Consider the following 14,629-nt stretch of genomic DNA (forward strand, 5'->3'; position numbering starts at 1 on the left):
CATCACTGCATTTCCCACCCTGGCCCCAGTGATTTCAGCTCCAGTCCCACAAGCTTTATTTTACTGCTAGCTCTTCTGTTTCACCTCCTGCTCAACATCTTCGCTGCAGTGGCACATAATGATACTTGTGCTTCTCTGGTAGGGATCTTTGTTTTAGCTCTAGCTCTGTGTGGTTTGAGCTCAGCTCTTGAGGCCATATTCCAGCCCCAATAGGACTATCCTCCCTGCAGTAACAACTCCATAGTCCCTATCGCAGCCCTTACAGCAACTGAGCTCTGACCATGCAGTTCACCTCCCAGCTCCACAGTCTCTATCCCCGCCCCATAGGAGTTTTATCCCAAACCCTACCATATTTCTGTCTCCTCCAGCTCTTCTGCCTCAGCTCCAGTTCCTCAGCTTCCTACTGCCTGCAGCTAAAAGCTTCTTCTGCATCTCACTGCAGCTTGGGGCTGTTGATAAGGTTACAAGTCAGTTACTGCCATCATTTCAATGACTCCAGAGCTGTCCCACCCACCCTATGGGATCCCAACTTCGGGGACACTCGAGGCCTGAAGCCCAACATCTACCTCCCCCCTCGCCTGGGGTCTCAGCCCAGCACCTGCCCAAAGGCTCCCTCACCTCCCCCAGGCAACGCCAGGGGCTGGGAGTAACCACCGGGCTCCCATTCCCCCATCCCAAAAGGTGCCCTCGGTTCTTGGGCCCTGGAACCCTCTGAGCCCTCACACCCTCTTCCTCTGTTTGATACCACGGAGCAGGGAAGCCTCAGGCATGTCCTGCAGGCCCGGCGCTGCAGCTCCGTGCCCTTCTCCCATGGCATTTATCTAGCCCCAGCATTTCCACCGCTCTGCATTGTTTTGGGCCTTACTCGTGCCAAAGTCTTTATTCCACACCCTGGGGCTTTATGTCCCCAGTGATCCCACAACTGGTGTTTCAGCCCCAGTCCCACAAGCCTTACTGAATTAACGTCAGATATCCAGCAAGAAAACAAAAGCAAACAAAAAAATGTAACGAAAATAACAAAATAATAAAAAAACGCAATTAAGGAATCATTAGGATTACAAATAAAAACAAAGTAAAATAATAAAAATGCAAAGTCAGCTTTATTCCCGGTATACGTTACTTTAAATCCAGAAACCACGAAACGGTTACTTTCCGGCCCCCAGTAACAGCAGCCGGTACCCCCTGCGCCACACCAAGCCCCACACCAGCCGCCGGCTACCCGAGCCACGCAGGGCGCGGCGGAAAGGAACTGGGCACCGCCGGCCCCCAGACGCTGCCGCAGGCCTCGCGTCCGTGCTCACCGGCGCTCCCCGGATCAGCTGCCGCGGGGGTCCCGTCCCGGCGCAGCGGCGCTCCCCGCATCGCGCACCCGCAGCTCCTGTCGCTCCCAGCTTCACCGCCGAACTGACGCCTAAGCCCCCCACGACGCACAGTATTTATGCCCCAGGGCCGGGCCAGCCAGCCAATCACAACCCGAGGCAGCGCCGGCCCCACCAATCCCAGCCCGCCCATTCCCGCCGCGCTCGGCTCCGCGACCCCCCGCGGTCCCCTCAAGCGCTGCTCCCGCCGCCGCCATGGCAAGGGCCGAGTTCGCCTGCTCCCCGCCGTCTGCCCGTTTCCCTGGAAGAAATCATGGCCAGGACCTGAACTGGAAGCTCTGGCCCGCCCTTCCCGGCCCCAAAAGCGCCTGCCGAGGCTGCGGCGGCGAGGACACAGCTCCGCCGGCTCCCAAAGCGGCGGTGGCGGGCTGAGGGGCCCGGCCGCGTGTGGGCGGGCTGAGATTGGCGGGACCGCGCCCGGATTGACAGGGCGGTTGTGATTGGACAGGGCGGAGGAAGGCGGGCCCGGATTGGCCGGCTTGGGAGCTGTGAGGCTGCGGCTGCGGGAGCGTGGGGCGGAGCCCGGGCTGCTCGAAGGACCCGCGGGCGCTCTTGGTCGCGCCCCCGAGAGACCCCGGCCCCTTCTCCGGCCCTCTCCCGTGCCCAGGTCCCGGCGAAAAGACCCCCGCAGAGCCCCTACCGGAGCGCCCCATCGGCACTCGGGACAGGCGGCGGGGAGGGGCGCAGCCCGGGAGTGGTTCCGGCTCGCCCGCGACAGCGGCGCGAGCCAGGGAGCGGCGGCGACATGCTGAGGAGGGGGCTCGGCAGCGGGCAGCGGGGAGGGCGTGCAGAGCCCGCTGCGACCCCTGGGCGCCTCTTCCCCCGCAGTGCTTCCGCTTCTGCGGGGACTTGGCCTGCCCCGACTGGCCGAGACCAGCACCCTGACCAAAATAGTTAAGTGCCCGCGTCCCCCTGCCCGCCCTCCGCCTGCTGCGGGCCCGCTGCTCACCCTCGTTTTCCCCCACAGTCGTCGGATGTTATAGATGATAAAACAATACTGGCTTTCACATTCATAGATTGGCTTTTAGCATCACAAGTATTTTGATATGGTACAACCTATACTTACTTTTAACTGCTTTGTATAGTATAATATGCCAGTTCATGTACGCATTGTATATTTCATGTGAATAGTAGTGTAATAAATATATCATACACCTTAGCAAAATGTTAAAATAGAAACTAAAATACTTCTATGTAACTAACTCTGAGAATGGTGCAAAGCAATTCTCTTTCTTATATCTGCAGACTGGCCCTACCAAGTGATAAGATAACAGTGACAAAAACAGAGCTTAAGCATCCATGAGGGATTTATCAACTCCTATGGGCATTATCAGGGAGTGTGAAGCAACAGGATAAAACTACAGGTAGAAATAAAATATGTAGACCTAATTTACAGAATGTTCTGCAGACAAGTCAGAGGTTAAAACCAAACAAGAGAGTTCCTGGAACATCAAAAACTCAAAGGAATGTTTGAATCATGTATAGGCGAGTGAACATGCATGTAACCCTAGCAATGTAACCTATGTAGTGAACATGATTTTAAGCTACCTCTGTGCTCTTTGGCTGTTTGCCAAAAGCACCCCAGTACTGGATTATTTTGTCCTTTTATCCTTTATTAAACTTTAAAAAATATTAAAGAGTGAACTCTGTTTATCAGATCCGTGAAGCTTAAGCTGATCTGCATCGAGGTGCTGCGGGACCTGCTGGGGGAGGCCATCGAGGTAAGTGGGGGGCTATTGCAGTGGAGGCCAAGCCATAATAGCATAATCAGAAACCTTAATTAATTCTGTGTTCTTCATGCAAGCCTCAGCATTAAGAACACGACCAGCCTCCACTAGCATTAATAATATGCAAAGTAAGTGTTATTAGTATTAATATTTGGGTAAGAATTGTTAGTGTTAACACTGGTAGTGAGTGTGTCAGCTGGTCTTTACTGTGAAGCTCTGCTCTCCCACAGTATGACAAGATCCTGAAGCTGACCTCAGGTGCAAAGTTAGGTGAGCACTGCTGTCCTTGCCACGATCCCCCAATGGAGCCATGCTCCAGAGAGGGGCAGCCGTGAGTCTGCAGATGCCTTCCCAAGGCTCACCCTCCCTCCCATCTGCAGTCAGGGGATGTGAAGGCAACCTTTGCTGTCCTGTGCTTCATCCTCTCCAGTGCAGCCAAGCACAGTATAGACAGTGAGTCTCTGTCAAGTGAGCTGCAGCACCTGGGACTGCCCCAAGGCAGGGGAAACCCTCAGGGTGGCACCATGAGCCAGACCTGGTGGGATGTTGCTGACAGTTCCCAGCCCTGCCTTCTTCACACCCAGATGGAGGGCAGGCTGCCTGCTCTGCTGTCCTCCATCACCTCTCTTCTGTGCCATCAGTCCCTGGGGGCTCCTCAGGTGCTGTGGTGAGGTTTGGCAGCTGCAGGTCTGGTGTGAGCAGAGGGATTCTTCTCTTGTCTCCTCTCATGAGCAGAGCATGCCAGCCAGTTGTGCTGTTTTACATGTGACCCACAAAACTGCAGGACACTGAGGACTTGTAACAGGTGCGGGGCAGGTTCAAAAGGAACTTGGGGAAAAAACATCTGTCTCAGTCCAAAGGGACAGCAGAGCTCACATCTGCTCACAATAATCCTCTGGAGAGTGGAGCAATGTTTGTATGGAAAGATGACTGGGGATAAAATCAGAGGAAACTGAGAAGTTACATTTATATCCTAACAGGAATTATAGTGGGACAGAAATTGTAGGGTAAAATACAGGTGCTGTTCCCAGGATGGAACTGGGTTGGCATGCTCCACGATGATTCCTCATACAACAATAAGCACCTGCTAAGGGAGGGTGGAGTGGAATAGAGACACCACAACCAGGCTCTGCCAAAATCTATGGCAACAACTTGATGGTACTTTGAAGCTGATTAACTGCATAGCAGCTGTGAGAGAGGAGATGTCTTGCTGCCAAGCCAGCAACGTGGCAAAATTACTTTCCTCAGATGAACGTGGTTCATTATAGCCTAATTGTAATATTAATGCACAGCTCCATCCCAAAGTTACCTGCCTCCAAGTTACAACAACCTCTCAGGGGGCATGAGCCCTATACATTTTTTTGACTGTATCTTTGAAAGTGAAGTGAGAGGATTTTACACCAATCAGTAGCAAATATATGCATGAGTAGAGTCACTCAAGCTTCACCTAAATGTAAAGAAATAGTATAAAACTCAGCCAAGAATGGAGAAAAAGTTAGTGAAGGCTCCATCATTACTGCTGGGATCAGTCAATGGGCTGAACCTGTCTTCTCCCCCATAGGAATACCTGTTGGGTTAGAAATGCACTCTGCCTGCTGTATATTTTTATTGGGAACTACAGCTTGTCTGTATATTGCTTTGAATAAGTTTTTGCAGTCAAATACTATCACTAACAGATACCATCACCAACAATCCCTGAACCTTAACCTGTCACAATTTTATATTTATGAAGAGTATGGTTCCATAAACTGTTCCCTAAAATTCCAAAGTGTGACTCCTTCATGCATGCTAGCAGTTGCCATCAGCAGGTAACATATTCAAACAGGAAGTCCTACTGAGGATTCATAAAGTGGGAAGACCTGCTGAGGGGTCTCCCTTATGCTCTTGGCCTATTTCCCTGAATGTCAGTCACACTTCCCTCCAATCCAGCAGCACTGCTCAACAAAGGGTCCTTGTAACAGGACACTGACAAACTGGTCAGGCACAAGGGTCTCAGCTTTCTTGGGGCACTGACAGGCAAATTAAATACTAAGGGCCAAGAAAATCTTCCCTTTTCACATGACAGTTCTCCAGCTACAAGGTTGTGATTCCTTGCAGAAGCTCTAACACTACAGACATGCACATGCCAGTAGGGCCTGGAGCATGATCCTGCCTAGAAAACTGTTGGTAGCTACTCTAAACATGATCACTCACTCTTTCACACTCCAATGACAGTACTTACTAAATCTCCCCTTCAGTGAAAGCCCAGACACTTTGTTCAGAATACTACTGTGGTGGGTGCACCCCGGCTGGATGGCAGGTGCCCACCAGAGCCTCTCTATCAATCACTTCTTTCCTCAGCTACATAAAATGTAAGAAAAGCTCATGAGCTGAGATAAGGACAGGGAGACATCAGAGGGAAAAAAAGGGAGAAATTAATTGGATTGATTACCAATCAAACTCAGAATAGGGTAATGAGAAGTAAAACAAGTCTTTAAAATATCTTTCCCCTATCCCTTTCTCCTTCTCAGGATTAACTTTATTCCCCATCCTCTCCCTCCTCCCCACCAGCAGTGCAAGAGGAGGAGAACATAAGTCACAGTCCATTCATGCCACTGTTTCCCCCTCAGGAAGAGGAGGACTTGTGCTGCTGCAACATGAGATCCCTCCTACAGGAGGCAGTTCTCCATTAATTTCTCCAATATGGGTCCTTCTCATGGGCTGCAGTTCCTTACAAGCTTCTCTTCCTAAACTCCTCATGAGTTGCATTCCTCCTAAAAAAAAAAAAAAAAAAAAAAAAACCAAAAAAAAACCACCCCAAAAAAACCCCCAAGAAAACCAGAAATCGTAAAAGCATATCACTACCCCTGAATACACAACCCAAAACAACGAACTTAAATACTCCCTGTGTTCAATGCTGTTCTCTGCACAGTATCTTTAAAGTCTCAGTTATTTTAGATGCCCAAAAGCACCTACTGAAAACAAGCTGAAACAGCCTCTTCACTGAAATGAGAGAAGAACTATTATCCCAGCTGATCCTAGAAAGGGAATGAAGGCCCTTAGCAAAGGCTGGGGTTGATATACCCCTGATTGTACCCGCCTCTCATTTCCACAATACCCGGGAAAAGTGAGGGGGCAAATCCCACCAGGTATAAAAGCTCTCAGAGCAGCTGCAGCTGTTTGGCTCCTCTGACTAAATGCAAGGTGGATAAAGGGCTTGATGAAGGAGAAAATTCTTCAAGGAAATGGTAGTGCTTTGTTTCTTGCTGCAACTACTCTAAGTAAAAGGGAAGAAAAGTGCTGAGAAATAAGGTTTGTGTTTTGGCAGCATAGCTAGATAAGTTAGATAATTTGTTGTTAACTTGCATAATTGTTCCGTAGTGGTTACTCAGTAGTACTCCACATGTGAGTAAGCAGGATGGAGAAGAATTTAAATGTGAATAGTGTCCACTCTCATTGGGACCTCTAATTAGACCTATATAGATTATAAATAAAAACTTTTTAAAAAATTAGACCCCTGGGCAGTGCAATGGTTACATGTGTGCTCAGCCCACACTGGTGTGACATTTGGTACTGGGGCATGGGTAGGAGCACCCTGAAATGTAGATTTAAACCCTTAAAATGCTGAAAAAGAAGAAGCTTCCCTCAATTAAATCCCTTTAATTGAGGGAAAGTGGGGGCTTACCTCTACTTAGACTGATACAATGGCAAACAAATGGCTTCTTCCCTTTAATTTAATCCCTTAAACTACTGGAGAAAGGTGGGGTTTTCCTGCTTTAAATATCTCTGCTGATGAGAAAAGGGGGATTTTTCCTCAGTTCAAACCCTTTAGAAGGAGGGACAACTGGGCTTCCCCCTCAATTTAAACCTTAGGATGATGAGAAGGGGGGAGTTACCCTTAATTCAAACCCATAAAATAGCATCATCAAGGTTTTTGCCTTCTATTTAAACTGGAAAATAATGGAAAATGGGTGCTCCCTGTTGATTAATACTCCCAGCACCATGGAAAAGGACTAAAATTGCAGGGAAAGCAGATTCCTCTTCAATTTAGACACAGACAGTTACAGAAAAGGAAGCCTTTGCCCTTGTTTTAATCTCCTTTTCTCCTAATAGCCCTTCTCTTTTCTGGGGGCTGTGGGGGGAGGGAGGGGACTGACCAGATGAAAGAGGAAACTTTAAAGTTTCCCCCTGGGACCACACATGCTGTTCTGCCTGCTCAGGTGCTGTCTCTTGGCATGAGGGCTTTTTCTTGAAGCGATGCTCCGGTGCCCAGGTGCATCCGGCTGCTCCCTAGCCCCTGCTGGACCCTGTAACCATTGATCCTGGAGGGACTCTCGGGATGCCTGTGTTGCCCCCTCTTGACTCTCAGCTCTCTGTGCAGGTGTGCCCGCGCAACCCTCTGAAAGGAGCCTCTGGCAGGAGCTGCCCCCTCCTCATCCTCACAGGTCACACCTGCGGCTGCTGCACCTTGGAGTGGGGGGGTGAGGTGGAAAAAGGTCCCGGTTGTTTTTCCCTCCCCTGTACGGCCCCCTGTCTGCCCCTGAAACACTGGGGTGCTGGGCTTTCCTTTCTGTGGAAAAGAACTAGCCTTCTAACCCAGGTGCCCGTGGCCAAAACTGGGATTCTGCCTCTGAAATTCCGTATGTCCTAGCTTTGTAATTACCGAGGAAATTCTCCATGGACCGTAAGTGATTACTGATAATTTTTCTTCTGTAATTGTTACTGACCTGTGTTTCTGTCGAAGCATTTGACATGTCCCTTGAGGGGTCATGGGTTTGGCTGTTGTTTACGGCTAATCCTGATGAACCTGAGCACACCCATCGCTGCTGTGTCCTGAATTTCAGTGAAATATGTAAATGCTGCCTTTGCCTGCTCTGCAGTCTTTCCTTGTGCATCTGCAGAAAACAGATTTACTCCATCCTTTGATCCCGACTGCAGCTCTCTGGCCCAAATCCCAGTTCTCACAGACACAAACTAAGCAGACAGCTACTACAAGTGTTTGCTTGTAAAGTAAAATTCTTATTGCATCTGGCTGTACAATTAGAATAAATGCATGTATTGATGGTCATCAGAGGAAAGCTCTACAGATGAGAAAATATCCATTTTGGTAGCACAGATTCCATTTTGACAATATTGCATTCTTTTGGGTTTGGGAATCCTGACCACATAAGAGATCTGAAAATTGGTGGTTTGCAGTTTGATATTTTGAAATGGGGTCATTCTGATATTTTGGAACTTGATATTCTGGTATTTTGAAACAGAATTATTTTGGTGCTTTGTGACTTGGTGTTCTAGTGTTTTGAAACTGTGTTATTTTGATATTTCAGAACTTGCTGTTCTGGTATTTTGAAATTGGGTTACTTTTGTATTTTGGAACTTGGGTTAGGTTAAAATTCTGGTATTTTAAAATCTGTGATTTTGAAACCTGGTTTTCTTTAGTATTTTGGAATTTGGTTTCCTATTATTTTGAAACTAGTGCTCAAAACTGGGGTTTTGAACAAAAATACAACTAGGGCTGTATTTTGGAACCTAGTTTTTTGCAGGGGGAAGTTTTGGTATTTTTGTACCTGAGCTTCTAGTATTTTTGTAACCTGGGGTGGGTTTTTTTTGGCAACCTGTGATTGGCAGGGGTTTGGGTCATCCTAGTTGAGTGTCCTGGCTTCATTTGCCTTCTTCCACCACAATTAACCTGGCATAGGAACTGTTAAATCACAGACTATACAATGAGATGCTTCCTGAATCAGTAGTAAATTCTAGCTGCAACAAGAAAACCAAGAAAAGACCATACAGGAAGTAATTCCATTTTAATAGTCTCCAAATCTCCAACATGTGAAAGGAAAAATAATAGAGTAAGTGTGGCAGTATACAGACATTACCAATAGAAGCAGTTAGTCAGCTTCTCAACATTGCTTTCAAGTATTTTATTGGAAAAACATTTGGCCTAAAACTTCTTATGCATAAGTTTTTGGGGTTATAGGAGATGGAATCTGACCCTTAGTAAATTGCATGAGAACCACAGCTTAAAGTTACTCAATGTCTTCTGGTCTCACAGGATGAGGCAGAGGTATAACTGATTTCTTCTCTGTATCTCTGGAAAGAGCTTTTCTCATATCTAGAGCAACAGGAAAAAATGTTATTACACTAATGCAGTCATTGTACAAAGCCATATTAAGTGAATTCTCCATTAAAATAAGATAATTTCCAATCAAGAAAATTTCCTAGATTCATAAAACTACCTCAAGTTTGAAAGGACCCATAAGGATGCAACTCCCTGCTCCACACAGTACTACCTAATTATAACATATGATTAGGAGCATTGTGCAGATATTCTTGGTGTCATGACCCTTTCCCTGGAGAGACCACTGCAGTTACCAACCACCCTCTCGGTGAAGAGCCTTCTAACATCCAGTCTGAACATCCCCTGACACAGCTTTGCTCCATCTCCTCATGTCCCATCACTGGTCACCGGAGGGAGGAGATCAACACCCCCCTCTGCTCTCCTCGGAAGTTATAGACTGTGACAAGGGCATGCGTCAGCTTTCTCTTCTCCAAGTGGCACAAACTCATGGACATCAGCTGCTCCTCCTAAATCTTGCTCTTGAGACCTCTCACCATCTTGGTTGCTCTCCTCAGGACACAATGCTGTCCTTACTGTTGCTCAATGGCAATGATATCAACTGATACAAAACACTGCATGAAACTCAGCCAAATGGAAAGGAAATGACAAGCTAAAGAGACAAATATATGACTTAAGTCACATGTGGCAATGGTAGGTGTCTATCTGAGCCCTTGTACTTCACAGTGCTCCTACATATCAAATAAACAGTGCAAGAACAGAAATGATACACAGCCTGGCCATGTAACCCTCTGAGAGGATAATTTAAGAAAGGACCTAGAAAGAGGAAGCACCTTGTAGTTCACTTTTGTTAACATAATTAACATTAACATACTTGAATTTCCATGTTCCTTTCCTTTTAACTTGAAAATGTTACACAATTCTTTGCCCTTGCTGAATGCTGACAATTGTTAATTTATAGGTAGACATCTGAGAAAAAAAAGTTTCAAGTCCCTGTTATGGGATGAAAGGAAGAAAGCACTGACATTCCTTCTCATTTATTCTTGTTTTGTGGTTGATTTTGCCAGAGATGCTACAAAATGTGTAAATGGCAAGATTAAGCTTTGTAACTGATATAATCTTAAGTAGGAAAAGTTACAAAAATACAAAAATCCCATTAATCAGCAACTATCTGAAATAGTTTCCTATAATTGTTTTAAATTGTTTCATGTTTTCTTATGTTTCATAGTAACAGTAAATAGTAACAGTCTTACAAACAAGGCCAGCAACCCTCAACATGAGAATAGTTCCATTCAATTTGAGACCAAACGAGAACTTACCATAAGCATCTTCATCTGGCTCCCCACTGCTAGCTGAGTAGTACTCTAAGACTGTCCGGTACACACTGTAGCCTAGTTGCTTATACATATTTACAGCAACCTGATTTGATACTCTCACAAAGAGATCGACAAAAAATCCACCCTTTCTTTAGCATGGGAGGAAAAGAAACGAACAAACAAAACCACATTAAGGAATAGTAGGTAAATGTATTTCTAAGTAACAACTCATAAATTGTAATGAAACACAAGCAAGTCCAATGTAGTATACAATGTAATATAATTAAACATCTTTCCCAATGTAATAACAGATACACTCGTTTACCAAGGGACAATTCAATCATAGACAAGGGTTTAATTTTATTTTTATCACATGGCCATCTTTCACCAGCCAGTGGGTTCAGAAATTTGATCAGAAAGAACAAGACAAGTTAAATGCCCCCACAGGCCTATATCCAATTTAAAAAGTATCCACATGTTAGATTGCTTGGATTAGGAGAAGTGGAATCAGTCACAAAATTCAGTTGCCTAACAGGAGATGACAGACCTTCAATTACACAAGGCAAATTTTTCAAAACATCATACTACTTTCCAGTCTTGCCAACCACAGTGGGGTTGCCCTACTAGAATCAGTAAAGGACATTTCCCAGTGGGTTCATCTGACACTAAATTACATTTTCTCAGGTACAAGTAACCAAGCAAGGGATGGCAAGTAAACTAAGATACTCTCTGCAGTACAAAATTTGTTCAGGATTGTGCCTGAGGGCATTGCACAAAGCCCACAGTTACTGAACAAGTATGTTGGAGGCCCTACAGGAAACAGTGCTCTTTTCCTGTCAAGGAATGTTCTTTTATACACTATCTCTACTGGAATTTCAGGCTATGTCCTCCTTGCTCCTTGCAAGTTAGCTTTCAGAGAAACCCTGAGATTTTAAACTGCCAAGCAACTTTCATAACTCTTTTTCTCCAACTATGAGGAATTTCAGAAAATCAGAACACCACATAAAGTAAAATTCTGCCACGTAAAACAGGGACAGATTTCTGTAGAAATACTACTTTTAAATGTTACTTTAAAAGATGAATTTAAAGATAGCCATACTACTCACTTTTCTGAAATTTCTTCCAGGAGCTCCATCAATTTAGCAGCCAAACCAAGCCGTCGAAATTCTGGTGCAACAGAGAGAGCAGTAACGTGTCCATGCCATTCTTCCCTAGCCACAGAGCCTTCGGCTTTGCCCATGACTGTAAACATACAGAGCATCAGTGCAGCAGCACCTTTGGGGTAATGCACTGCCTGCAGCCAGACAACTTCTCAAGAGGAATAAGCCATGGATAAACACACATTACAATGGTTGTGGTAAAGGCTAAAACAGGGATGTCTACCTTTTCACTCTATGATTCAGCAGCCACTAAAAATGTCATTTTGCTCAAATATTACAGCAGTTTCTTGACTAGTGTAAAAAAACACCAAACAAGTTTGCAAATTCCTTGCTTGAGGTGACTTCTAAATGCAAATTTTAAGCAATTCTTACAAGTATCACCAAACTAAAATTTAAGATCTGACTGAAATAAAGGAGGCACAGAGGGCTAGAAACCCAAAACTAGCATCCCAGCAACTATTTGAGACTTTTGGAGATTATGAGGGAATAGATCTTGGGAAGCTTTGCTAGTCTGGCAATAGAAAGCTGAGGCCCTGCAAACACGATGTGTTTAAGGGGGAAAAAAAGTGGAGGTGGGGATGGTGTTTTGCGGTTTTTTTTCCTAGTTTCTCTCCTTTCTACACTGTTAGTTTATTAATGAGCATTCACACTTCCACCCGGTGCTTTTTATAGATATCACAATTACTGCTAATAAGCAACGAGTCTGATGGATACAGAGAAATGTTCTATACAGCACACATACTTTCAGTTTTAGTATGTCAAATACTTTTAGTTCCTGGGTCCCTGTAAAAACCATTACTCTGCCCCACCCTGTCTCCTGGCAGTTCTCTTTGGCATGATTTCTGAAAAACACAAATATTCCACAGCAAATTAGCAAACGACATCCAGGCCCAGAGTTTTCCCTTACAGGGCAATGCAAACCGCAAGTCCAGCACTTTTACTGACTGTGGGTAGGGACTTAATCTTTCAGATTACAGAAATACCCATTCACCAAATACAGGTGGATGTTACCACAGCCAAGGCTCCTCTCGCTGCGCTAGGAACATCTAACTGGAAGCTATGGCCATGAGTCTTGCATAATACTCTAAGACATTTAAGAAACGGGAAGATGCAACGCAAGGTTCCTCTTACATGTTGGACATTTGGTAAACGCGAAGAGTAAGAAAAGTTCCCGCGTTATATTCCCCGAAATAGGTAACGAAGGGAGACGTTACCGCCGGAACACCCGGCACTCACTGTAACCCATCAGCTCCCCGCCGGGCGCCTCGGCGACGATGAAATACTCGGGCCAGTGGGCGAGGTACTGCAAGTAGAAGGGGATCCCGTACTGGGCGCTCGGTTAAGGAGCAACTGCGGCCGCCACGGCTGCGCCGCCCGCGCCCGACCCCGCGCCCCTGCCCCGGCGGGAAGGATACGGTCTCGGTCAGCGGGTCCAGATTGCTGTGGGGGAAGAGAGCGCGGCGCTCAGCGCGGGCCCGGGCCCGGACCGCCCGGCCGGCGAGGCGCCGCGGGGAACCGCGGGGTGGGGAAGCGCGAAGGGATTCGGGGGCAGGAAGCGGGGGACAGCCGGCGCTCACATGTTGTTGAATCGGAAGAGGTCGTCGCAGGTGAAGGCGCGGAGCGTTGTCATGATGATGGCGATCCCGGCGCAGACGCTGAGCGCGACGGTGACGACGCTGCCCCGGAAACGCTCGCAGCCCAGCGGCCTCTTTCGCCGCGGAGAGGCGGCACACGGAGCGCCCCCGCCCCTGGGCAGCCCTGCCCCGCCCGCAGAACCGCCCCGGCCCGCCCGCGCCTGGGACCCGCCGCAGCGGGCCGCGCTGAGGAGGGGCACGGCTGAGCAGGGGCCGGGATCCCGCCGAGAGCAGCGGGAGGGCGGCTGGCACGGCTGAGCCAGCCCCTGGCGGCGTGGGGCCCGGGCAAGGGCAGGAGCAGGAGCGCTCCGAGCTTGTGCAGCTCCACCCCGAGCACTCACAGGCTACACGGGTAACGCGACGTGACCGTAGTATGCGAGACTACCATACGCAGAAAAAACAATTCTGCCTCTGGAAAGATGCCGCCGGACGAGGTCGGACACACACCGGAACTGCCGTGCCCGGCACATGCTCGCCTCATGTGGAATGAATCCCCCAGCTGCTCTCAGCACCAAAACATCACTGATCCTGAACACTCCTCTCCACTGCACTGATTCAAGCACCTCGCTCACCCCATTCTGCAGTATCTCCACCTTATCCTCTCAGACCATTGGCCCTTCAACTTCGCTTTCAGAGGGCAGCGAGTCAGAATCCATCCTCAAAAAGAACATCGATTTAACTGGGATCCTGCTGCCATCAGCAGTAGGCGCCACTTCATGATTTGCAAAAACACAGGGCTGGAGGTCATGCCAGCCAACACGGACATCTTCCACAAAAATATTGTCCTCAGTAGTGGACTATACTCCACTCACCCGTTGCACAGCATCTCCTGTGGCACCCAAGAAAACAAAGAAACAAGATGTCCACTACACCCAGAAGCACTCACCTACTCCACATGGCCTGGTGTGCCATTCCTCTCACTTCCATTCAAATGCTGAGCTATTTCTGAAGCAAGTTACCACTGCAAGGGACCCAGATCACTCTAGTTATTCTGAAGAAAGACTTGCCCAAAAGTTGGAGGCCATACTGTGGGTTTGATTTTGTCCTTGAAATTCTGCATGAGATGCAGTGAATGGAGTTTGGGTACATGTCCTAGGACAATGAAAGAGGCTTTTCTTGACCTGGAATTTGGAATCAGGAGATGTTGGCAAGGCTACTCCAGAGAGAGCATAGCCTGTCAGATTCAAGATGTGCCAGATTTCTGATAATTTAAGGGTCAATGTTTTGGTAGGAGAAAGTTGATTCAAGGTCTGTAGTTGTGGTGCAACAGTGATGTGGGATTTCAGAGATGCCAGAAACAGAAAGAGACTACACTTTTCAGGATGGTGGTGGAGGTGTGAGGGGGGTATCAAACTTGG

The 14,629-nt window shown here is 47.3% G+C and overlaps 1 protein-coding gene across 1 annotated transcript; it reads right to left on the bottom strand.

Annotated features, from left to right (window-relative positions):
- Positions 1-8,870: 8,870 nt before the first annotated feature.
- Positions 8,871-13,380, bottom strand: NAA20 (N-alpha-acetyltransferase 20, NatB catalytic subunit). Its single transcript, XM_038144289.1, has 6 exons — positions 13,215-13,380; positions 13,053-13,077; positions 12,874-12,964; positions 11,584-11,719; positions 10,481-10,626; positions 8,871-9,197 (listed from the first exon to the last, which is right to left on the bottom strand). Exons 1-6 carry the CDS (start codon positions 13,265-13,267, stop codon positions 9,112-9,114), a joined length of 537 nt encoding a protein of 178 aa, XP_038000217.1. The 5' UTR covers positions 13,268-13,380; the 3' UTR covers positions 8,871-9,111.
- Positions 13,381-14,629: the final 1,249 nt, after the last annotated feature.

The sequence above is a fragment of the Motacilla alba genome, chromosome 8 (assembly GCF_015832195.1).
Source record: "Motacilla alba alba isolate MOTALB_02 chromosome 8, Motacilla_alba_V1.0_pri, whole genome shotgun sequence".
In the NCBI taxonomy this organism is placed as follows: Eukaryota; Metazoa; Chordata; class Aves; order Passeriformes; family Motacillidae; genus Motacilla; species Motacilla alba.

What these genes read in the sequence shown, in the direction of transcription:
- NAA20 (XM_038144289.1), bottom strand. Translation starts at nt 13,267, where the DNA reads ATGACAACGCTCCGCGCCTTCACCTGCGACGACCTCTTCCGATTCAAC. An exon ending in TGGACCCGCTGACCGAGACC is followed by an intron (nt 12,965 to 13,052) that starts GTATCCTTCCCG and finishes CCGAGCGCCCAG; the next exon opens with TACGGGATCCCCTTCTACTT. An exon ending in CTGGAAGAAATTTCAGAAAA is followed by an intron (nt 10,627 to 11,583) that starts GTGAGTAGTATG and finishes CCCATGCTAAAG; the next exon opens with AAAGGGTGGATTTTTTGTCG.